At 49.9% G+C, this 24,617-nt stretch overlaps 6 protein-coding genes across 6 annotated transcripts; 2 read left to right on the plus strand and 4 right to left on the minus strand.

The window, feature by feature from the left end:
* Positions 1 to 177: 177 nt before the first annotated feature.
* ura7 (small subunit rRNA maturation protein UTP4) lies at positions 178 to 1,257 on the plus strand (the record flags this gene model as incomplete). Its single annotated transcript, XM_046082528.1, has 1 exon — positions 178 to 1,257. The coding sequence occupies one exon, from the start codon at positions 178 to 180 to the stop codon at positions 1,255 to 1,257; it is 1,080 nt and encodes a 359-aa protein (XP_045938485.1).
* Positions 1,258 to 1,273: 16 nt separating this feature from the next.
* On the plus strand, positions 1,274 to 3,289 carry UTP4_2 (U3 small nucleolar RNA-associated protein; the record flags this gene model as incomplete). The annotated part of the gene is made up of 2 exons (XM_046082529.1): positions 1,274 to 1,282; positions 1,604 to 3,289. The coding sequence occupies 2 exons, from the start codon at positions 1,274 to 1,276 to the stop codon at positions 3,287 to 3,289; spliced, it is 1,695 nt and encodes a 564-aa protein (XP_045938486.1).
* Positions 3,290 to 12,815: 9,526 nt separating this feature from the next.
* LDX57_000885 (uncharacterized protein) lies at positions 12,816 to 13,086 on the minus strand (the record flags this gene model as incomplete). The annotated part of the gene is made up of 2 exons (XM_046082530.1): positions 12,816 to 12,928; positions 13,002 to 13,086. 2 exons carry the CDS (start codon positions 13,084 to 13,086, stop codon positions 12,816 to 12,818), a joined length of 198 nt encoding a protein of 65 aa, XP_045938487.1.
* A 2,502-nt stretch (positions 13,087 to 15,588) lies between these two features.
* On the minus strand, positions 15,589 to 16,556 carry LDX57_000886 (uncharacterized protein; the record flags this gene model as incomplete). The annotated part of the gene is made up of 4 exons (XM_046082531.1): positions 15,589 to 15,792; positions 15,877 to 16,138; positions 16,204 to 16,481; positions 16,527 to 16,556. The coding sequence occupies 4 exons, from the start codon at positions 16,554 to 16,556 to the stop codon at positions 15,589 to 15,591; spliced, it is 774 nt and encodes a 257-aa protein (XP_045938488.1).
* Positions 16,557 to 17,662: 1,106 nt separating this feature from the next.
* Positions 17,663 to 20,916, minus strand: srs2 (ATP-dependent DNA helicase srs2; the record flags this gene model as incomplete). Its single annotated transcript, XM_046082532.1, has 2 exons — positions 17,663 to 20,401; positions 20,518 to 20,916. 2 exons carry the CDS (start codon positions 20,914 to 20,916, stop codon positions 17,663 to 17,665), a joined length of 3,138 nt encoding a protein of 1,045 aa, XP_045938489.1.
* A 1,464-nt stretch (positions 20,917 to 22,380) lies between these two features.
* LDX57_000888 (uncharacterized protein) lies at positions 22,381 to 23,761 on the minus strand (the record flags this gene model as incomplete). Its single annotated transcript, XM_046082533.1, has 4 exons — positions 22,381 to 22,961; positions 23,026 to 23,112; positions 23,180 to 23,648; positions 23,708 to 23,761. 4 exons carry the CDS (start codon positions 23,759 to 23,761, stop codon positions 22,381 to 22,383), a joined length of 1,191 nt encoding a protein of 396 aa, XP_045938490.1.
* Positions 23,762 to 24,617: the final 856 nt, after the last annotated feature.

The raw sequence follows: 24,617 nt of genomic DNA on the forward strand, positions 1-24,617 counted from the left end.
TTTTGAATTCCCTACCATTTCATTGGGGTCTTAATTCGTTTTCCCTCCTCCGATCGGTCAATCAGCAGCGACGAGAAGTGAGAAGAAAAAGTTCTGTCGACGTCAATAGAACATTCGCGCTTTTCTTTTCCACATAAAACATTCCTCATATATCTTGCCATTACGTCGACCGCCATCATGGATATCCACCGCTGCCGTTTCGTCCCCTACAACCCGCAAGCGATCAATGCGCTCGCCTTCTCGCATCCTCCCTCCGCGGAACTCGCCGGACGAGGTGTCCCTACCCTTCGACTCGCGATCGGTCGCGCGAACGGCGACATCGAGATCTGGAACCCCCTGCGCGGCGCCTGGTTCCAAGAGACGGTTCTCCGCGGCGGCAAGGACCGCAGCATCGAGGGCCTCGTCTGGACGCTCGATCCCCAGGACGCGGCGGCCGACGGGTCCAAGATCCCCGGCAAATTGCGCCTGTTCAGCATCGGTTACTCGACTGCCGTGACCGAGTGGGACGTCGAGAAGGGCAAGCCCCTGCGGCACTCGAGCGGCAACTACGGCGAGATCTGGTGTCTGGCGGCCCAGCCGCGCTGGCAGCCCACGCAGCGCGGGAAGGACGGCAAGTGGTTGCCCCCTGCTGAGGGCGAGTTCACGGGCCAGCATCTGGCGGCTGGGTGTGCGGATGGGTCGATTGTGATTATGTCGACGGCGGATGAGGATCTGAAGTTCTTGCGGTTGATGAGGCCGACGACGAAAAGGGCGCGTGTGCTAAGCGTTACCTTCCAGAACCGGAATACCATTGTGGCGGGTTACGCGGATAGCTCGATCCGACTGTATGATATTCGGAATGGTCAGCAGCTGCGCACCATGTCGCTGGGTAAGGGCCCCACCGGGGGCACGAAGGAATTGTTGGTTTGGTCCGTGAAGTGTCTGCCGGATGGGACAATTGTGTCTGGTGACTCGGCGGGTGAGATTCGGTTCTGGGATGGGAAGAACTACTCTCTCATTCAGCGGTTGCAGGGTCATCTGGCCGATACGTTGGATGTGGCTGTTAGCGCCAAGGGCGATACTGTGATCAGTGGAGGCGCGGATCAGAGAACCGTGGTCTACAGGAAGAAGGAAGCAGAGAAGAAGGGCGACAAGAAGGCGAGATGGGCCGAGGTGATGCACCGACGGTACCATACCCACGACGTGAAGACTTTTGCTGTCTACGAGACGAAGGACATCAGTTTTGTGGTTTCGGGAGGTAAGCTCGGGCAACGATAACTCCCACCGAGAAAACATGGCTCTGGTTAGCTGATTGCAACTTAGGTCCTGATGCGTCTCCGGTCATTCTACCGCTGCGTGAATTCGGAAAGGAACACCACAGGAAGCTGTCGACCCTGCCGCAAGTACCTCAGCTTGCGTCTTCGCCCTCCTCGCGACTGGTCATGAGCTTCTGGGATCGGGAGGTCAGCATCTGGCGCCTGTCTCGCGGTCCTACGTCTGCGCCTGAAACACCGGATAGTCAAAGGCATCGGCTGGTCGGGAAGGTTCTGATTCAGGTAAGAAGACCTGGACTACCGACACATTACGAGCCTACTTCTGACGTGCAAATCCTTCTTACTTGTAGGGCGAAGAAAACATAACCTCCGCTATGCTCTCCTCTGACGGAAAGATCTTGGTTGTCGCGACAGCATCCACCGTGAAGGCATTCTCCGTTCGCCGGCGCAAGGGCGACGAAAAAGGAATTCTACGTATACAGAAGTTGGACCTCCCATCCGACCTCGCGGACGAGGGAGCCCGTGTCGTTACCGTCTCCCCCGACAGCCGATGGATCTCTGTTATTCGCCCGAACAGCGACATCTACCTGGCCCGGATTAAACCGGCTTCCTCCCCACAAGAGAAGCCTCAGGTTCTGCCTCAGCTTGTCAATCTCAACCGAGCTATCCGTCACAACCGTCATGAGAAGGCTTCTCACGGCACCCTAGGCAACTACGAGCGGGCGATTCGATGCGTTGTCTTCTCTGACAACAGCAGAGTCCTCGCGGTTGGCGATCTGTCGGGTTGCATTGACTCCTGGTCATTGGAAAGCGCAGAGGAATCGACGGAGAGGTCCGCCTTGAAACGCAATCGCGCTGCGGCTGACTCGGATGACGACGCTGACTCGGATGATGAAGACGAGCGGCCCATCATTGAGGGCGAGCGCTGGCAGCTCACTGCCGCCGAGTCACCCATTCCTCGGCTGTCGTCCGGCATTGCCCTGCTATCCTTCCGTCCCTCCAACCCAGCTGCAACGAAGCAACTCACCAACGGAACCGGCAAGCCGGAAAAGAGCCTCCTCATGGCGCTCACCAGCGAGCACCAATTAATGGAGTTTGACGCCATCGAGGGCAAAGTATCAGACTGGTCCCGAAGAAACCCGAAGGCTTTCCTGCCCGCCGAGTTCCAAGGCGTCAAGGACCGCGCCATGGGTTGTCTATGGGACCTGAACGAAGAGCGGGAACGTCTATGGCTATACGGCACCTCCTGGCTTTGGATGTTCGATCTCAACCAGGACTTCCCGTCCTCGGAAGAGCTCGGCGCCTCCGCCGACACTCAAGAAGCCGGCACGCCTACCAAACCCCAAGCCACTCCGTCCAAGTCCTCCGCTGCGCAGCAGAACAAACGCAAGCGCGATCCCTTCGAAGACACCACCACGGAGAGCGGCCGCAAGAAGCCCAACACCGGCGCTGGTGACCGCATCCCCCTGGCCCAGTCCGATGTCTACGCCGCCCCGAAGATGCGAAAGATCACCGGTCCCGACGACTCCTACAGCGAATGGGTCTCTCTGGACAAAGAACGTCCTCGGAACCCCAACGACGACGAGGATGACAACGACCACGACGACTCCTACACCTCCGCTCAGGACGCTCAGCTCGCTCGTCTCCGCCGCTCCGCCCTCCAGGACCACAACGAGGAAACCGACCCCCACACCCCTCGCAAGAAGCGTCTCTCCATCGGCCTGAAACACATCGTCAACTCCTTCGCTGATACCCCCGCTCCCAAGAAGATCGCTGACGCCGGGGCCCTCGTGGCGTCGGACCCGGCCAAATCCCAATCCGGTCGTCGCTGGTGGCACACGTACAAGTACCGTGACATCATGGGCATCGTGCCTCTCTCTTCCTCTCTTGCATCCTCCTCCTCCCTCGCCGAGGACGACGATGAATCAGACCATGAACTTGCAGACGATGACGCCGGGATACTGGAAGTCGCTGTCGTGGAAAGACCAATGTGGGACGTTGAACTACCGGGCCGTTATGTCCGGGACTATGAATAGGCCAGGTCAATCGGTATATGATGTAAGATAATTTTGCTTGCATGCATGCATACGTACAGAAAAATGCAGACTCTGCTTTTTGTTTTCTTTGTTGACAATTACATCTTATCTTATCCATATTCTCTTTATGCTCGCTGGCTGATTACCACTGAAGAGATGCATCATTCAACATGCGTTTTGTGATTGTCATTGTCACTTCTAAAAAGAAATAGAAAGAAGAGAACGGTTATGTACAGACTCTCTTCTATATTTTGTCTTCCTCTCTTCCCCTTGGGCCCATTGATACTTTTCCCTTCTTTCTTTCATGCTCTGTTTCTATGCATTTTTTTTTGGTTTGATTCTTGTTAGGCGAGCAAGGTTCCGTTATGGTGTTTCTTGACTTTTCTTTCTTTCTTCTTTCCTTTCTCTTATATTTTAGATCCGTTTCAGGGTATTCCTTCCATATCAATAAACCAATAAAAGTTATTTCCAGTGATTATTTCAACTACCTATTTCATACACTCTCATTTGCTTCTTTTCTCACAAGACTTATTTCCTACAGGGAGGGAATGGGCCTAGGGTCTCTCTTTATGGCTGAGTAGGGTAATCAATAGATAGATTAGAATAGACAAGAGTTAATTTATCCGTCGACAATCTCCAACCAGCGTACTAGAGCATCTAGAAGCTCCTGCTTCTCCGACAAGTCCGTTCAATATTTAGCTATCCACTTTAGCTTCTTTAGGCATCTATTAACAGCTGAGTTATCTTCATTCTTTGCGTTTTCAATTCGACGATTATTTTCATACAGTCTAGCGCTTCCTTCACGCGCTCTTTTAGTGTATGGTTCGAGAAAAGTTCGCCTTCAGATCTTCTTTTCCTATTAGTCTGCTACCCTAGTTTAGGGCTTAGAACACCTGGAGCCATGCTAAGCCACTGGTCAGGTAACGTATTAGTCTGATATACTAATGAATGTAACAGCCGGTGGTTAGAGTATGAAAACCCAGATAGAGCAGAGACTGTGGCATGCTCCCTGTGGCGATCTTTAATCTCTTTCTAGAGTTTGCAGTATCTGGTTCCTGTCATAGCCTGTTGCTCTGAATCGGTCGCAGTAGAGCCTTGACGTCGTCCTCTTTGACTTTGTCAACAAGCGTGACGTTCACTTAATTCAGGAGGACCGGACCGCATGCACGGTGGCATCGATAAAAGCCGCCCACTTGCGAGGAGGCATTTGTTATCCAGCGCCCTTCTGACCATGAATGCGATGGCCTTTGGTTGCTATGCCCAGGGGCCTATACCCCGGGGCCCATCAAATTGGGGTTCTACTTCGTCGTAGTTATGCTCGTGGGTTTCTTGCATCACCATGAAGCTTGCAATCTCGCCTAAGATTGCCTGACCACCGTTCCGGATGATATTCAGGATCTGAGCCGGGGATACATTCTTTGTCCGATGGCAACCTCACCATATCTCTGTTTGTTGTTCGGCATTGAGATAACCAGACCAACCACGTGTGTTAGAGAAATCGAGTTGCTTGTATCTAGCGTAGCATAAGTTTGTAAGATCATTTTGCAATTGTGAACTTATGGATTGCTAAGCGTCTGTTCGCTTTGCAAGCGGCCAAAATGGCAGCAATAAGTCGGGCATGTGCGTAAAGCGTGGCTCGGATTCAAGTTGATGCTAGGCGGTCTTCCAGAATTCGGCAGTCATTCCCACAGGAATAGGAGATTCAGCGCGTTTCGGATCAGAGCAACGCGACGACAAACCCTGAACTCGAGTCTCCAGGTCCTTTCAGGACCAGAGGTACCAGGATCGAGACGAACAAAACGGGAGTGTTTGTTATCCGGTTGGGACTCTTCCATACCGTCCGGGACTGCTCGTGGATGGACCATTCCCAGTTCCACAAATAGAGATATAGATGTGCTTGTATAGATCAGCAACCCGAAGATTACTATAAGCGATGTTTGTGAGATGACCTTGGGTTCAATTGGCTCAACCTGTTGCTGTAACAAAACCGAATATTCGCCGGGTAATGGTTATATTTGAGTTCTTTTGCCTCGTGCATCTCCAGATCTTTTTCTAATCCTCCTTTTGAAAGGGCATGATCTCTGATTTGTCTTTTGCGCGTTAAGAGACTTTCTTTGAAAGAGTTTCCTAGTACTATCATCTTAATGACACTAGGGGAAATGAGAAAGAGAAGGTCCAGCAGGCTGAGGTTGGCTTGAGATAGCAGACACATTTGCCCACCCTAGACGAATCCTTATCAGACAAGCTATCTATAGCATAGGGATCGAGGAAGACGTACATAAAACAAGACAAACGAGTGTAGCTCGAATATTTGACTTTTCAGAGTACTCTTTCTTGTCGCTCTGTGGAAGGCAAAGCTTGTGGTCCTGCGCCATTGTTGATCGAATCTGGCGAGGAATCGTGCTTTGGATAGAGGGAATGCTTCCCCGTAGCAGTAGGACCAGCCGCAGTCTGTATATGCTCTTTTAATATCTTTCGTGAGTTAGGTTAAGCTTGCGCATCTCCATGCGATGAAGTGACGAGCCTGCGGGGCTCACGATAGACAAGGACCTGATGTCATTGAGTATTATGAGACGCTGAGAGGTTGCATACACACGCGACGAGTGAAATGGTGATAACCATCTCGTTTTCGTAAGTGTTATTGTTTCTGCAATTTTGGTAGTAATTCCCAAAATCATAATCTTGTGCAAGCAACATCGCATGGTGAATCATGGCCATATATGTATATGGAACGCTGGAAGAGGCCATATTTATTCAGACTAGAAAAAAGTGCAGTTCAAGGGTCGTTTGGCTTTTCTTTTCAACGAGAGGATAGGTGTGCAAGTTTCCATAGTCCGAAAACGAACGGACTTGAGTGGATGATGTGAGTCTGTTTAGAAGCGTTTCTGTTCCGTCTGGTCCTAGGATAGCATCTTTCCATTTTTTAACCGCGCATTCGTTCAGAAAAATGAGAGCTGTCTCCAAAACCACTGACGACCTATTCGAACGCCTCGTCTGCTTCTCATGCAATGAGAATGGATAGATGTGGCATATTTCGAGTAGTCCTCCGACTGACCACCGTGACACTGTCGGTTTCTGGTGGCATTGAATGAGATTAAATTGTTAGTAACAATCTAATAGCTCTTCCCTGTAGGTCGGATATATAGATCATAGTATGTCGTCTATGACGGTTGAGTTTTGGGCATTGAACATGCTATATTCCAGTTTGATAGTCAGACTGCCTTCAAGACGCGATGTTATCTTGGTCATACTGGAGATTACTGACTCTCGGATCTTTTCCCAGTCTTTCTGGACTGGTTCGATTAAATCATTAACAGTTTCCACTTTGTCGTTCCCAGTATCGATAGCCACGGGACAGGAAATGTATCCTCTGGATCTGCAATCGGTTCATTCTTGACTGGTCAGTGGGTCGATTTGCGTAGTTAAATGCGGCGTTATCAATGGTGTCGCGAGGCCTTGATGAAATAAAATTTCGCTGGGGTCCAACCGTCGACAGGCAATTGAACAGGCATACCGTTTGGAACGTGCCTAATTCAATCGGCCAGTGCTCTCTGTGCGTAATCAACGTCGTGGCCATAGAATGATAACCAAGTACCAATATCCATGGCATAAGAATCAAAAGAAAATCCGGGCAGACCCAAAACACAAACCTGCATCACAGATCACCAGTTCTACCCGCCGCCAAGTGCGTCCATCGAGGCGTAGAAACTACAAGTTTCTGTCCGCAGCCCTCCAGAAATTCTGATAGGATTCCGTGAGAGCGTTTTTGGAGGTTGAGAGCGAACGTATCCCACGATAACGTGAGGTGCATCTTACCAGAGGTGTTTGTCGTCGGTCCAACCAGGTTCCCCAGAGACCGTGCACGGTGTAGGTTCAGTTCTAGACATTCGACGGCATATGTGGTAATGAGGATACGAATGGAAGACCCGTTATTGTTAAAATGTGCCAAAATATGTACGTGTTCTTCCATATGCGGAGAACCCATTCAACTTCGGTTGGTCAAATGCATAAAGCACCGTCGACCGAAGCTGCTTGCTATCACCGCAATTGACGATGCCGATAATCTTGAGTAAAAAGACTGGGTATATAATCCAAACCGAACTGTTGGGCTCTGTCTCCTTAAGATCTTCATCCCTGATATGGAACATAGCTGTTTTTGGCTGCCTTCCGAAGTAGATTGCGAGCATTGAATCACCGGCGTTAGTTTTGGCTGGAATCAAAGGAATGTATCTTCAATAACCATTTGTGCTGACACAGTATGTGTTGGTTTCCATCGGTGGTTTGACATCTCTGTAGCGGTCATAAGTCTAAAAGGCGAGAGAATGGTCGATGCAGATACTTCTAGGGTTTCAATGCTGACTGGAAGGGTACAAACGCTGGTACAAATGCCCGGAACTCATATTGTTGTTGACAGAACAGGTGTAGTAGTAAAATGGCGCGGTGCGGAAGACGTAAAAGACCCTCTCTTTCGCCATGTTGTTTTTGATTTGCAACTAGGTGGTCACATCAAGCAGAAAATTCAAATGTCCGGCTTGAAGGGACAAGGCCTATTCAACGCAAAATTATGTTGCTATCAAGAATGACCCCGGAAGATTAAGCCAATGCTTGTCCCAGACTTATATCGGGGGCAATTTCCCATCGGTAAAACGCATGACCGCGCTACCTACCCCACGAGATATCTTCGAAGCAATCCACAAGCAAGCCTGGAATTGCGAAGCTGAAGATGTCTCAAGTAGGTCCCCGTGAGTGTAGCGCTGATATCGATGTATCTGATTACGGTTTCTCAGCCCAATTGACAGCAGTGGGGGCAGCAAGACACGAGCGACGATCTTCGGTTCTTGCCCTAAGATCTTGACTTCCTTGCTTTTAGGACCGAAGGTCATACCCATTGGTGGCTGATCTGACCGCGGACATTAGTTGGGAGGGCTGTTTGAATAGAGACCCGTTGTCATGTCCTTCAGTGACGACAGTTCGCTCTCCAAAGAGAGCTCTGCTGCCGCCGCCTCCTGGGCCCTGCTTCCTGAGAGGCTCCAGGAGCACATTAAGCAGTGCTCATACCAGATAATGCTGGAATCACAACCGATATAATATCCATACACATTGAGTTCATTGCGGGTCATAGTGGCCGTAATAACGTGTACTTTGCCATCAAAATCATCCGTGCCTTGGTGGCATTCTTTGTAGAGTAATCGTAGGTTTCTTAGCATTAGCGCGCTGGTGTGTAGATTTTGAAGACGAGCCTGGTCTGAATAATTTGATTGTGCCTCCAACGCAAAAAAGGGAAATGCGGTCTCCACGTCCCCGGCGACAGAACAAGTGTACTCGGGACGTCTGGCTGGCGCTAACACGACCCTTGAGAGGAATGCCAGAATGTCAGAATAAGAAGCCTTAAGAAGAGCAATAAAGAAGAACGCTCACGAGGAACTCGGCCGCGGCACTGCCGGGGGAGGGGCGAAGAATGTCCCGCCGGGTTTCCCCCTTCAAAGACAGTCAATATCAGACTCAAAGAAGTCCTTTTATACATGGAACTCACGGCAATGGTGGCCATGGGGACGTTGACCTCGAAGTGCACAGACTTTCTCCGGGAGGGGGCCATTTCAACGAGCGGACGATGCCTTGGATTTGACCGTATATCGTGAGATCTGTCGTATTCGATTTCGCTCCAACATGCTTTGTACATACAGGAACATGATTATCGGAGATATTGCAAGGCGAAATAGGTCCAACACGTTTAAGAAGATAGCCTTTCCATGGGCGCAATATACATACTTGCATGTATTTTCGTCGAGATATTTCGCCACTTGTCCTAGACACCAAGTTATTAGTACAAACAAACCGGGATAGCATAAACAGAAAAATTGGCTTACCTAGGACTCGATCTCGCCTATCTTTAGCCAGTGGCTGAGTTGTACTCGGTACTCTAATGGATCCTGAACTCGCCGACCAATTTGGTCTGGCCATTGGTGGTGGTAGCTTGGACTCCATGGGCCCGGGCATACGCCCCCATGTATGAACCCGCCGGTCGACCTATTCGCAAGGTGCTTCTATCCCACCCCGGCACCCTGAGCAGTGCCTAGGATTGTTCTGGGCCTACCCAGAGTATGTTGGCTGGCCATAAGTAAGGTGGTTTGGCAACGGCGACCACGGGTGTGTCCCCAACAAGATCGCTTTCGCCTGGGTGTCGACAGATATAGCGCTCATTCAGACGAGGGTTGTAGTCACGGAAAGTTCGTGTAGGAACAAGGACAACCATGTCGAAGAAAGGTGGAATTGGATGTTTATAGAAAGAATGGTATTGCTGGACAATGGCCATCTCTGCATAACGATCGGTGATCCATGGGGTAATAGGGTTCAACCATGGCCACAATAGTACAACAACCGATGAACATTATTCCGGGACCATGCGTGTCGGCATGATTGGCAGGAGACATTGCTGCACGCAGTTAGCCTCCAACTACTATACGGCCATTAGGCACTGCAGTATGGCGTTAGTTATAGTCATATAAAAAAGTCTATATTGATATGTAGGCTCACGTTTTCGCTTTTTCAAGAAACGCAGCTGTTTCTGAGCCATGAAATCTCGATTGATAGATATGTTAGTCGGTTTGGCACGGACAAGCATATCGCCATAGAGATGGTAGAACAGATATGTCTACCAGACCATGATCAACTATATTCTGTGATTAGCTATTGACTCCCTTTCCCCTTGAAGAGTCCAGAATCAGAAAAGAATGAGGAAACCCACGGAAGACCTTTACTTCTTGGATCTCATAGCATCAAGCAGATACCAAGATATACAATCCCGAGTAGCAAGATCAAGACCAGCCGATCTCTTTGCCTTTGTCCTTGCACTGCTCCTGCTGGTCCTGCTGTTTCTGATGCTGTTATTTTCGCAGATACACTCTCTTTGCAACCGGGTAAGCTATTCTAGGACAAGTCCCATCAGCCCTGTAAGTTCGTCCAACAAGGATATGCGCTAAATCTTCGATTTTGGTTGTTACGCGGCCCCATTACCGGGGCTCCATCATGGTGGCTTGGTAGCGGGTTGAGTATAAAATTGGCCTCGTAATCATCCAATGTAATCGGCCAACAGGACTTTGAGCGAGGATCAATGGAATAGATGCACTAAGTCTATCTGCAATGTCATGGCCACATTGAAAGGATATAGCTATACATATAGGTATATCGCGAGAGGCAGGATTCTCTGCTATAGATGAACGGAACGATCATGCGGAGATGCGAAGAGAGAAAAAGGAGACATACTCGAAGACGACGACGACGACCATAATGAAGAAGAAAAAGAGGAGGAGGAGGAGGAGGAAGAAAAGACGAGAGAAGAGCCAAAGAGACGGTCTATCTCCCCCCGTGAAGAAACAAATTCACCATCCCATTCCCTACAAGACATTCATCATGACATCTCTCCATTGCATAGTCACCACCAAGTTGTGAATATCCAGATATCTATCTACACTAGGATATCACGCACGGAGTCCAATCCCTCGCCATCGCCAGCACCAATTCCCTAATCCCCACGGAATTCACTAGCCCTACAACCCAACCCAATTCAACATTCTAAACGCGGTATGCGCAAGTATGAGACGTCGAATACTCAACCACATCTACTCGATAGGTCAAGATCAGACCAACAAGCCCGATGAATTTGGAGATTCTTACCTCGCTTACCTCGCTTGCCTTGTCTGCAGAGATGCAAAGACAACAAGCATCCTACTGTACTGTACATACATACGTAGAACAGACCAACCACCTCATTTTAACAAAACTTGGATAATTAACGGAAAGACAGACAGATATGTACATAGGTAGATAGGTAGGTGTAGGGTTGGATTACCTGAACACCGACAATTCCACCAACGACTGGGTAGCAGGCAGGCTGGTGGCTGGTATGCACGCGCAAATGCACAAGTGAATTAACCGTATACTGTGTCACTGCAGACTAGGTTGAATGCACGAGGGGGAATTGAGTTGAGCTGGCACCTGTAGGTCGAAGTAGGTAGGTACATTAGCTCTGCGTTGGGTGTGGTGGATGACAACTCAGTGATCTGCGGTTGGGGTTGGGGTATTCTGTGCACTGTTTTCCGGAGGGGAGATTAGATGGATTGGTAAGATCTTCATTTTACTGGGTTGGATATGAGGAGTAGAATTAGATTAACTAAATCGGTGGATTTTAGTTATTAAGTAGGATTTCAGAGAGGAGAAATTCTTGTAATGTTGTATAATATAGCATAAGTATACACTAAAATCACATCTAATATATCAAGATAGTAATAGTAAACAATCTGGTGAGGAAGTAGTCATGCCAGAGAATCAACAGTGGGAGTATAGAGACATAAGGGATCGGTTGCCAACCGGTGGATGCAGCATGACAGTTGACACTGACGTTGACGTTGAAAGTCGAGACCGTCACAGCCGACCAACCATCATCCACCAGACGAGACCGACGAGATCATCAAAACGAGCGAATCAAAGAGCGACATGACATGACATGATCAGTAAGTAGGATGTATGACACTGATCGGGACCAGACCAGAAGCAGTGTTGGACACCAATAAGAAAAACCCGAAATTCTCCAAATAAACCGACGCTATGCGAACAGAAGAACACAAAGATAGAAATAAAAATAGAAATACAGGAGCTGAAACATCGGCATCAAGTCAAAGAGACGAGAGAAAGAGAGAGGATGCCGGTCCCTGTTGCAGGCACTTTGATGGATGCAAGGGTTGAAGCGGGCTGAACTCTCCCTTTCTTTCGGACCCTCTGACAGGAAGCGTAATCCAACCGTGTCAAACAGAGAATCTCCTGTTTGAAGGCTCCAGACCGGAGGGTAACACGTGGATGATGAGACAGGGGGATTAGTAAGAGAAATAAAAAAAGAAATCAGACAATCTCGTAACGGAGTAGTACCAGAGACGAGAAGGAGAAATGAAAAATAAGAAATAATACAAGAAACAAGAAAGGAAAAAAGGACCCCGACCAAGACAAGTCAGGACAAGTCAAATCCGGGGACAAACAGGGGGTGCATCGGTGCATCCACCGATCCAGGGGGGACAGGAATCCCTCCAAGCCCCAAGGCCACAAGGAAGCACCGAAGCGACCGTCATTGTTGCGGTGACCGACTTGACGGAGGTCCAGAAAGTCACGAAGTCAAGAGCGCCCGTCGAGGGCTGGTCGAGAACGAGAGTGAAAGCCCGCAGAATCGTACATCCGACGAAGTATCCGTACTCCGTCAGAAACAAATAAAAACAAATATAGAAAAAAAGGACGGTAATGAGTCGTAAAAGAAAAGGAAAGAATAATAGGGGGTCGTGTCGATCGGCGGCCGCCTCACTTTTGGAAAGCCGCGCGGATAATCAGCAGACCCGGCGATAATGAGACTAGGGTGCTGGCCAGCAGCTTGGGGTCTCCCTGTCTCTCTGTCTCCCTGTCTCCTGTACAGAGTACGGAGTACTCAGCTCCCTAAGCCAGTAGGGGAACGCCGAGCGAGAGAGCACCGAAGGAAGAGACAGGTTTACTTCCAGCGCTGCTTATCCCAATCCGAAGGTCGCGTCTCGTCGTAGATCTGACCCCCCTGATTATGGACAACCACCGGGGGCTGCGTTCTCCGTGGAACCGCATTGGACCCTAGACGCATAGAGCTTCCCGTTAGTGACGGTCCTAGTGAGAATCGGGGGCCACCAGGATCTGACGAACTTACCTCGCATATCCGAGACAACGACTCGGTCACCGCTACTGCCGGAGCTGGCCAGAGTGGAATTGGACTCGTTGACTTTGTGAGGCATTGTGATAGATGATAGATGACAGAGGAAAGATGATAGATAGAGTATTGAGGAGTTGGTCTGATGAAGAAGTCCGAGTCGATCGAGACAAGGGAAGGAACCGGAGTATATAAGGTGATTCTGGGTGGCGGAGCAAGGCGATTCTCACTCTAAGCTGAACAGAGGGAGAAGATGAAAAAGACGAGGCTTTGGGATGAATTGAATTGTTCACAGAATTGATGTGCAAGATGAGGATAGATAGATGGATTGATGATGGATAAGAGAGCAGGGGGAGGAGCCGGACCCAAGCAGCTTTTTGTACGTTTCCCCAGAAGTATGAGGAATCGCCAAAAGGGAATAGAACGTCCCCAGAAATTATTATTTTAGGTTAAAAATAAATTGGATTTCGAGCATTGGAACTAAATCCCAATCAGAAATTCCCAAATCGAAATAAATCAAAGATGAAAAAGAGAGCGATCAGTCATCTTGCATGGCTCAGGGCCCATGTCTATCAATGCCTTCAACCATAATCCGACAACTAAAAAAGAAACAAAGGACGACGTCATCCCAGGAAGGAGAAACTCCATTCTCTCACCCTTCTGGAAGATCCCCCAAACCCAGACCCTTCGATGCCAGCCTAAACATGAATCTGGAACGTCTTGTCGAAGCCCCATTCCACCGCCACTGACAGGGGCAAGATGAAATAGGATCAAAAGGAAGTGAGGCGGCAAACCGGACGTCATCCCAGCCTGACAGACAGGCAAACAGACAGACCGTCAGGAAGGACGAAAGAAGGAAAGAAAGTCTGCCTGCTCGGTGCTCCAGCCACAGTTTCATTGCCTGATGAGGCTGATTCAGGGAGTCTGGAAGGGGAAAAGACGTGGCTGAGACTGTATGGCTCGGACCGTATTGTACAGCAAGGCGTCGGCAAAATTGGGGCGTGTTGATGTGTTTTCTCGTTTCTAATACTGCCCAATACCTTACGATGGGCCTCCCTTCCTAAAGGAGACAAAGACATCACCTGACAACAAGGTCCAGTCCTATTTATGAATACACCAATCAGGACGAGGAAACCCGGCTGCCTCATTCTACGGATGACTAAGACAGAACCACTCTGCTAACCATATTCGGGATAGTGTTTACTCCTTTGAGCTGTAGGTACGACGTGCCGTTCTCTCCGTCCGGGTCGCATGATTGACTGCCATACCTTACCATATGGGCCTTCTCCTCCTGACTCTACCCCCGAAGTCTGTTGGCATTGGCATTTAGCATCGCATTGCGTCCTCTCTCGTACGTATCTAGCCAGTCGATCCCCGATAACCTGTAACTCTAATCCGGGCTGGAAATAGCGTATGTAGCCTGCCTGCCTGCTTTTCCTTTCCTTTCGCGTCTGTATGAGGGGGTACAGACCACTGCGTACGGTGTACTACCGTGTACATACCTAGGTACCTATTGACCAGACTCTAGACCGATAATAGACTAGTCACCTCCAGAGGATAGCACAGCAAGAGAGGGTACGTCGGCAAAAACGGCCACTTCATCGGTCCTGAACGGGATTAGCGTCGTACCCTTGCTAGCGTCGCTTTCAAGGTCAGTCCAGTTGTTTACTTGTTGGACCCGAGTGGAGTCGTCTGGACAGCTTCGACGGAATCGGGTGTTCGGAGCTAGACCAGACAGGTCTAGACTCGAGATAGTCTCGTTGGAGCTATGAGAGGTAGCAATTACGTATGTCCGACTAAGTAACTACAGTAACTTACGGAGTAATTAGCTAGCTAGCTAGGCTAGGCTGGAGACTAACTACTAACTGGATGGCAAGTGCCAGAGACCTGTTCCCGTGATGAAGGATGCCCAGAATCCAAGGCCTCCACGGAGTAACCAACTACAGGAAGTACGGATCCAGTGTTGACCACCTCAGGCAACTCAACAATTTCACCCGTCCAGAGTCTGGACCCGACTGAATCGAGTTAGTTGTTGGATTGTCTTCACCGCCAGAAAGCAGTACTACGTAGGACTAAGGCCTGACCGCCATTGGAATCTGCCTGGTGCTGCATGCCTCGCTGCCTAAGCATTGAATGCCTGAATGCCGAGGTGTCATGCTTGGATGGGAATGATCTCTGGTTGTGCTTCCAGGGTGCCTGAGATAAATGATGCAATTGATTTGAATCCAGAAGCTGGATTTTTTTGTATTTATCTCAATGCCAGTAACTCATTACATTTGTTTCGAAATGGCTACCTAGTGTAGACTTGATCTGGACTCCTCTTCTGACCGAAAACTGGCGTTTATAAGAGAAAGCCAACGAGTTGTAAATACGCAAAGTACCAATTATGCTCGCTATTGTCATATCAAATTGTTTCATGCAGGGTTGGTATTTCAATACTCCAATCGTTACAAGGACGATAATACACATAGGAAGAAACGAGACCGCAGAGAATGCATTGCGCACAACGCCAGCCACCCAAGATTTCAAACGCCTCAAAAAAATGGTCGTCAACTCATCAGTTCAGCTGTTCAGCTGTCCAGGGACATTATGAGTCCAACAGCTCTCGGTCTATGACCGTGGTTTGGCCACCGGCATGTCCCAACCACCAGCGTGTGAGTTGATCCAGCGTGGAGGCATCATACTTGGTCATGTCGTACAATTTGGTCTTCCGGATAACGAGGTTTTCACCGGTGAAATATGCCTCCAAAACTCGAAGGTGCTGAGGTCCCATGATGGAGTAGAGCATCACCTGGAAAAAGAGCGACGGTCAGCAACGGGGTTCGTTTGTACTGTACAGTACTGAAAGGAGGACTCTGAGAAAGAAGCGACTTACTGGGGCCATGACATGGGCACGGACAGACTTGGTATTGAGCCGACCGGCCATAATCTGAATTATGGTAATGATCTCTCCTCGGAGCAGGCGGTCATCCTCCACGGAGTCACTTTCCATCATGCACTTCACGTGAGGCAGAGCTTCGTTGGGGCCGAGAACTGGACGGAAGTAGCGGTCAAATTTGGTTGATGTAAGACAGGTGAACGAGACCTGCCAGAAATATTTGGGTTCCGAGAGCTCGCCGAAGTTGAGATCGCCCCAACTATGCGGTGGTTAGCAAGAAACTTCCTGGGGGAAGGGGGCATGAGGGGATCCAAAGATACTCACGCTCGATAGTAGATCCCACGAGGTTTCTGGGTGTAAACCGAGCCAAGATATGATTCCATGAAGAGGTGCAAGCCCTGCACATTGATGTGATTTTCCTCCTGGGGGTTGAGGTTGTGGAACGACTCCGGTAGCTCCTTATGGGTGAAATACTCATCGCGATAGGGAGTAAAGAACCGAGGCCGGTCATCAGCTTTCTCATCTAACGACAAGGGACCTTGGTGAATACACGCTTTCGTGCAATCTTGGAAGTCGATCGGGGTTGTTTGCAAGTCGCAGATCTGCTCTTTGATGCGCAGAAGCGCTCGCCGTTAGCGGTTGCGCACCTCAAGCATTGCGGGTGCTGTCGATGCCATGGTGTCTGAGAGGGTATAGCGGAGAGCAAGAGGTTTGAATAATGGAGGGAGTAAAGATGGGACAGCGGACGAGGGTGTGCTTTGCTCGTTCTTTTCTGTTTGAACCGGGAGGCAAAAGAAAGCAAGGCGAAGTTGCGGGCGGCTAAATTCAATCCACTCGATTTGGGGATATTTACTCTCGCAAGCAAATCTGGTAGATTTAGGATCTACTGGAGTGAGGCACTTGGTTCCCTTAGATGTAAGTACTGAAAGGGCGGTACGACTGCGGAGCGCTATAAGATCTAGGGGTCAAGTACAAGGGGTTGAGGGTACTGATGCCTACACGACTGGAATATGATGCAACTAGACGGCTTAACGATCGTATTGATAATGATTCTGATCACCGAGATAGATGTGTTCTGCTAGAAAACAAAGCTTCAAGGTCCTCCACTATCACCACCTCGGCCCGGAAAATCCTTTCTCCCCGCCACAGTACCGAGTACCCCAGCACCAGCCACCTCCGTACAACGCAAAGTCAATGCCAGCTGTACCTGCGTGGATCGGCGGGTTCTATTGGATGAGGTGACCGGTCTGGACTGCGGTGTACAGGTACTTCTCTAAAGGGAGTGACTTGTCGGCTTAGTCAGTCAGGTCTGTCCTCTGCCTGATGTTTATGCCTAACCGAACTGGGAGCCTCGGACCAGTTGGTAGACAGACCAGTAATGGTAATGCTCCGCTGGGGGTGGGGAAGCGTTCAATCGGACTGCATCCAGCAGTCTCCCAGACCAAAACGAACATCCCAATATCGCGCCGACTAGGCTAGAGTAGACCCCATCAGACAAATCAGGCGGGATTGATTCAATATTACCCCATCTTTTATTGCTGGATCCGTGCTTTTATCGGACGGAAGTATGGAGACGGTCGTTAGTAGTGGTACATGAAATAGATAAGGACTAGACACAACGTATATGTCGTAGTACATCCGAAACAGGACAAGGCGCCCAAAAAACAAGGCGCCTATCAGATTCCCCATCTCGCTCACGGTTTCACAAGATCCTAACGGGGGAGCCGGGGTCTCTTTCCCCTCCCTCTTCCCGGCTAGAAACTTGTCCATTCATCAATTTCTTTCATCGAGTCTGTTCGTTGCCCACCCTCTTCATCCGTTCCTCCCACCCATTCATGCTTCGACGAATCCCTAGCGTTCGTCGTGGTGGTGGCAGGCCCGATCCCCCTTGGACCATGGACATCGTGGTCGTGTGATACGTGGTCACTGGTCGAACGCCGGCGACCGACTCTTGCTCAGGCCTTTTAACCTCGCTTGCTCCCCACCCTCCTCCTTTTGCCTCGCTCTGGTCGGACATTTCTTTGCTGTCCTTTTCTTGACCGCCGCGCAATATCGGTTTCTCCGAGGCGGCCTGGGACGACGACGACGACGACGACGACGACGCCGCCAGCCACGTGTAACAATTCGGGTCCGAAGGTTCGAGAACCGGTCGAGTGGGTTGCAGTCGCTGTGGTTGCGGTCGATAAGTCGAATATTGCCTGGGGATGACGCTTTTGAACCCCGGATTGGACGACGGAGCCTGGACCGCTGCCCCCGGCACGCCTCTTCGATTGTTGTTCCGGCTCTGCCCCTGATCCTGGCTCAGCATTTGGCGGTCTGTCGCTGTTGATTCGTGGGCTTTTGATTGCGTTGGGGCTGAGGAAGAAGGCTGACCGAAGAATCGCGATATGCTCTTTTGGGTCAGGCCATCGGACTGTCGACCTAGACCCCCGGCGCCGGCGCCCCGGGGCTTTGGCTTACTGCTGTCCAACTTCGAAGGGGGCTGTGAGCCCTGGTCGCCTGCCGCTGAGTTGGACGCGATATACTGGCGAGCGGTCGAGAAGCCGAGCGACATGGTCGTTTGCGGCGCACTGTAATTTGAACCTCCCATGGTGTTTGCCGAAGTTGCTATGGGTGTGACAGCGAGGGTGGTCGACCATTGTTCCGAATCATACCGTCGTCTCTTCGCGCAGGGCTCTACAACAATCTCGACCGCTCGCGAGCCATCCCAGCGCAACACGGCGTCGGCAGCCTCCTCGCCCGCAGCGGTCCAGCGATCGTCATGCACGGAAGGCAGCGAGACCTGGCCTTCGATCATCGCTTCGTTGGACGGTCTCGGTCGCCGCAAGATGTCTGCGATTCCATAGATGGTTTTCTCTTGCAGGTTCGGCCCAACCAGTCGAAAGCGCGAATCAATGATCGCATCGGGAAGAAACGTCGACACGCTCGTCTCTTCGCTCTGCCGGGCCTGCTGACGAGGACAACTCAGATATAGCAGCGCCTGTGCGCGAGTCATGGCCACGTAAAGCAATCGCCTCTCTTCGTCCCAGTCCTCTGCGCGCGAGTGAGGAATGACGCCGTCAATTACGGCCGGTACAAACACCACGGGCCATTCAAGTCCCTTTGCTGCATGGATGGTGGAAATGGTCACTTTCTCCTGGGACTGCTCTCCGTCTTCCGCACCCTCCTGTGGCTTAACCTCCGTAGACAAAGCCACATTCGCCAGAAAACGGGACAGCGCCTCCTCCCCCGCATGAGCTTGCTGCTGTTCAAGGCCTTGGATTTCGGGGAGGCTGTCGTCCGGTTGCACCTCCTGCTCGGGTCCAGCCGTATCGTCCGCCTGGTTTAGAAGCTCCTCCACATTAGCCCATCGATTTTCCTCGTTCGCACCGTAAGTCGTCGTAAGGTAGTCCCGAAATGACAGCTTCTTAATCACGTAGTCAAGAAGTTTTCTCGGGGCCGAGCCATCTTCACAGTCTTGGAGTTTCTGCCGTGACGACTCGATGAGGCCAACCAAAGTGCACAAGCCGTTATTCGTAGGCTTGGACAGGGGCTTCTCAGTCGACCTGCGACCCTGTGCCACATCCTTGATGAAGTCCCAGAGAGTCTTTTGTGCTTTCTCAGCGCCACTCAGCAAGGACCGAATCGTCTCCTCTCCGATTTTCCGCGAGGGTACATTGATGATCCGTAGCAACGCATCCGCATTCCCAGGTTGACTTATAACCCTCAAATAATCCAGGAGCAGCTTGATTTCAACTCGGTCGAAAAACCTCAATCCGCCGACCATTTTATACGGTATGCCCTGCTTCCCCATCTCCGATTCGATCTGCCGTGAAAGCGCCGCCGAGCGAAGCAGGATGGCATAATCGGAGTAGTTCAACAGCTTCCCCGACATGGCCATGCCCCTGCGAATCTCCATCACGATCCACTGCGCCTCCGCCTCCGCAGAAGGCAACTTGCGCAGAACCGGCATGGTACCTACGCCGTGCGTCGGCTCTAGTTTCTTCGCTGGCCTTGACGAGTCCTGCTCGATGACATCCTGTGCCGAGTTCAGAATCGACCCGGAGGACCGATAATTATCCTCGAGCAACACGACCGACGCGTCGCGGTACAGCTTTTGCAATCGGCCCAGGTTCTTGACCTCCGCGGACCGAAATCCATAGATACTCTGATCGGGATCGCCGACGACCGTGATGCGGCGATTTCGGGACGCAAACAGATTCATCAACTCGTATTGTATGTGATTCGTGTCCTGAAACTCGTCGACCAGAACAGCCTGGACATTAGACACGCAGTCGGGATTCTTGCGAAGGAGCTCCGCGCATCGGAGAAGCAGGTCGTCATAGTCGAGGAGATTCGACGCCGCCATATATTCCTCGTACTCTTGATACACCTGGATGAACTCCCGGTGCTCCAGGGCCTTATTATTGGGGCCGTACTTGGCTGCGGCCTCGTCAGGACTGATGCCGTGGGCTTTCTGGTGAGAAATTCGCGATCGGGCCGTATTGGGTTGGATGCTGAACTTCAACCGCTTAACGATTCTCTGTAGGATTCTGATAAGTATAAACCGGATATTTGAAACAATTCCAGTAATTTCAATAATGCTCTCCCTCTCCCACCAACCAGAATTGAAAGCATAGAAAGGGGGAATAAACCCACCCTAATAACCGCCAAACTGTCACTCGAATCTGCGATCCCAAACCCTTTCCTCAGACCAATCAAATGCCCATATCGCACCAAATACCTTCGACAGATCGAATGGAACGTCCCCAGAATGAGCCTCGACTGTACTTGCTCACCGATTAACTTTCCAAGCCGCTCCCGCATCTCCCGACTCGCTTTGATTGTGAATGTACAGCAAATGACATCCTGCGGTCGATAGCCATGGTACGCGAGCAGATACGCGACGCGCGCCGTCAGAGTCTTGGTTTTCCCCGAGCCCGGAGGCGCAAGGACCTGAAGGATGGAGGCGGGTGAAGCGACCGCATTGCTTTGGGCGAAGTTCAGGCCATCGAGAATTGGTGTTAGATTGATGGGGTTGTTGGAATTGGGATCCATGGGGGTGGGGATGGGATGGTCCTGGACATGGTGGTGGGGAGAGGGAGAGATCTAGTCCGTGGTGCGGAGAGAAACGCGCTTCCGTCGCGTAGTCATGTGACGGGCGTTTGGATGTAGATATGGTGTCTTGCTCGAGATTGCTTTCTAGTGTTGTGGTAAATGAAATTAATATCTACAGAGTGTAAAGGTATAATTCTAGAGGCAGAAGTTCTCTCGGCAACGAATCTTGGTAGATACCATCGGCCTTAAGCCACATGCTATCTCCGTACCAGAAGGTATACTGCCTTCTGCACTCAACCCTAAATCCAACTCCAGCCCCTGCATACTCGTTAAACAGGACAAGACGGACCGATATGACCCAAAGTACTATAGATTAACAAAGAAAGCAAAAGTATTCCATATAACCGACGGTAGCCAAGCCAGCCTCTGGTCAAATGACAAATACTTACTCCTAGTCCGGCGTCCGCGCCAAGTTGATACAGTCACATCCCCTCGCTCCAATCACACTCATACATGATGAATGACATGCACTAACTTTCAACAAAAACCAATGTAAACCCGGTTATTAACGGCTACCGAGGTAGTCAAGTGCCCCCTCCCAGTGCTACGAGAGCACAGGAGTTTGATAGCTACTATTTTGCTGGAATCAATTGGTTTATCTTACTAGACAGTGACTACGCTATGACGACTACTAGAGTCCAAGACGACAAAGAAATATGTTCTGCCAAGACCTGAGAGCTTAGACTTATAAATTGTGTCATATGGGTGTGTGATTAACTGGGTGTGCATGCACTGTACATCGTACATACTAGACCCAAAAGGCTACCAATTCACATGACGAGCTCGTTAAAAAGTCTATAAACATGATATCGAAAGAAAAATTGGAAAATGGAAGGAAGATATACGGAGAGAGGAAGGGAATAAGAAAGAAATCATAGGAAAGCAATTCTGAAACCACCCAAACCAAGGAAGTTTCACCCCTTCGCAGAAACAATCTTGTCGTTGGGCTTCTGACTGCCGAGTCCAAGTCCCGAAAAGTTCAGGCGAACGTCTTGGTCTTAGTTTGGATCTTAAACTGAGTTAACGAACGGTGCACAGGTAACAGGCATTTGGCGGAAAGGCGTCCCGGGCACGCCCCAAAGTCACTTAACAAAGAATTAGTGCAAGTTACGAGTCAAGCTAGTCAGTCTACTGACCGTGATGGCCGTGAATATCATAATGTAATATTAATTATTATATATTTTATTAAGTCACGTACTTTTTGCTCCAGAGGAGCCAATAACAACCATCGAATCATATGCCACATATGTTGCAAATATATGACAAGGATTTGGGAAGAACCAGCCTGCCTCAAATCCCATTATAATGCCAACCAAAGAAACGAAATATCTGCCGAGGGAAACGAGAAAAATGGAAGTATACAAATCAAGACATTAGAATTGCAGATGGAAACCGGACCCGAGGTTAGTCCATGCTTCTGACGCTATGAGTAACGCCCACCTTAGCTGAATCCTTCGTTCGTACTCGACTTGGACAAAGAGGCAGAGCATTACTGTGGTCTAGGGGCATCGTCCCCGGATTTTGCTGGTGAGGAACCCCCGCTCGAGATTCTTGGCCTTGATGGGAGTCATAGGAGCCGGTCATGTCGGTATTGTCGTTCTCCATGTCTTCCAGATCAACTCCAGAACCCCTGAACGAAGAGCTATGTAGAGAATTCAGGCCTCTCGGAGGGTAGGCCCCCGTAATTGATTCCTTGACGAAACGTTTGATGGAGTACGGCGGCGTGCCGTTTCTGTTGTTCTTGCGAGCCACGAAGAAAGATCGAAAAGCAACGGCTGCGGCCAGGAAGACGCCCACTTCGGCGGCGAGGAATTGCCAGTAGAGTCCCCAGATGACGTCCGACATTCCATAGTAGACAAAGCCGGATACGCGAATGATCGAAAGAGACGCCATGATGATGGTCAAACAAAGAGAGCATATCAAGATGATCTTTTGCTTCCAAGGGACTCGGACAGTCCAGGTCACCGCAATAGGTATTACGAGAACTGGATTGTAGATTAGTTTATTACATTGATATTGTTGATGGATCGGATAAGGTCGTTAACACACTCAAGAGGTCGCCAAAGAGGTCCAACACCATTTTAGCGATCAACTCCGATACGAACAATTTTTTGTATGGTCCAGAGACACACTGCACTGTTCATCGTGAAATTAGTCAGAAGCGCTCTTTTAACGGTCTCAATGGGAGTGTTAGAAGCCTTACGTTCTCTAGGGTCAAAGAAAAAAGGACAGCTGGTATAGTAGATTGCGACTCCATAGCCCAGGACCCCAACATTATAAAGGGTGACAAAAATCCAGTAGAGCCACCAGCGCAGAATGAAGTCTATCAGCCGCTTGAAGAAAAATAGAAAGCTGAACTTAACCATCATTATAGTACACCACGTCGTCATCGAGCAAATAGTGATCCATTTGTGAAACTGGGACGCGAGCTGCATCCATTCTGGACCGGGAATGACTTCTCCTTCTTTGGCTTGTCTTTGCAACGAGGCGATGAGGTACATACGGTCGATGACCTCTTCGTGCAGGAACCCGGCACTGATAAGTAGTAGAGCAATAGCTAGCGTCAGGAAAAGATCGTCGATATTCGGTAGCTGCCGTTGAACGCGGAATCGAATGAGGAATCGAGCGATGACGGCCACCAGCGAGAGGCCGAGAAGGACCGATGTCGAGATCTACGAATTCGCGATGAGTAACTCGTTGAACGAGTGTGTCACTATGTCATGATACTCACCACAAAGACTCTCCTGGGAATTCGATCAGCGGTTTTTTGCAATTGCAGCTTCATTTCGAGACAAAGGAAGCGTGTCACAGCTTCACCCAAGAAGTAGTACAACGACACGATTGGGAATGGAAACGGCAGGCTTATAGGCAAGAAAGCCCTCAGGTTTTATTACTGCCATAATAATGATCTAAACCATGCATTATTTATTACCCCCTGAAATTAATAAAACCATATAGCACTATAACTAAAATGACTATCGTAAACTCTTCAGCCTCCCTGCCAAGGCCTGTGCCAAAGCGCTGTTAGGCATCGCTAGTTCGTGCTGACGGGGGAACTGAAAGACCCTTGGGAGGAATTAGCCCTAACGCTAACTACTGGGCAAAGTCTCCTTCTCTCACAGGCAACGCCTCAATGAACTCGTCATTTCTGCTCTCCTCAATTATGAGTTGTAGATTATCCACCCCAACTGCACCGATTCCTTTCTCGCTGAAGCCCATGCTTTTCTGAACTGTAACCAAGTACCAAATCAGCTATGAGGCTCCCAGAGGCTGGATGAAAGGCCACTGCAGGCCAGCTCTCTACTGTCTTGGCCCTATTCGCTTTGATCATCTTTCTATACGAACCAATAAAGAAGAAGTTGATACTCTACCGACTAAAGAAACAGGTCTGACATGTCTTCTCTGGGTTCCTGAGGCAGGTCTTTGAAGGTTCGAAGCAGTCGGACGCCTTCACTATTCTCTCGCGGGACTTGCTCAAGACCAGCACCTGCTTCTACATTAACCCTGGCCCTTCACCATGCCCCTGCTGCTCGTGACCTCGCCCGATCTGGTTATTCAGGCTTGTCAGACCTACCAAAGCCGGATATCCTGAATGTGTTTGTGGACCCGTTGGCTGGCGGTCCGGCTATATTTATACAGAA

This window comes from Aspergillus melleus (genome assembly GCF_016097325.1).
Source record: "Aspergillus melleus strain CBS 546.65 chromosome Unknown contig1, whole genome shotgun sequence".
Taxonomy (NCBI): Eukaryota; Fungi; Ascomycota; class Eurotiomycetes; order Eurotiales; family Aspergillaceae; genus Aspergillus; species Aspergillus melleus.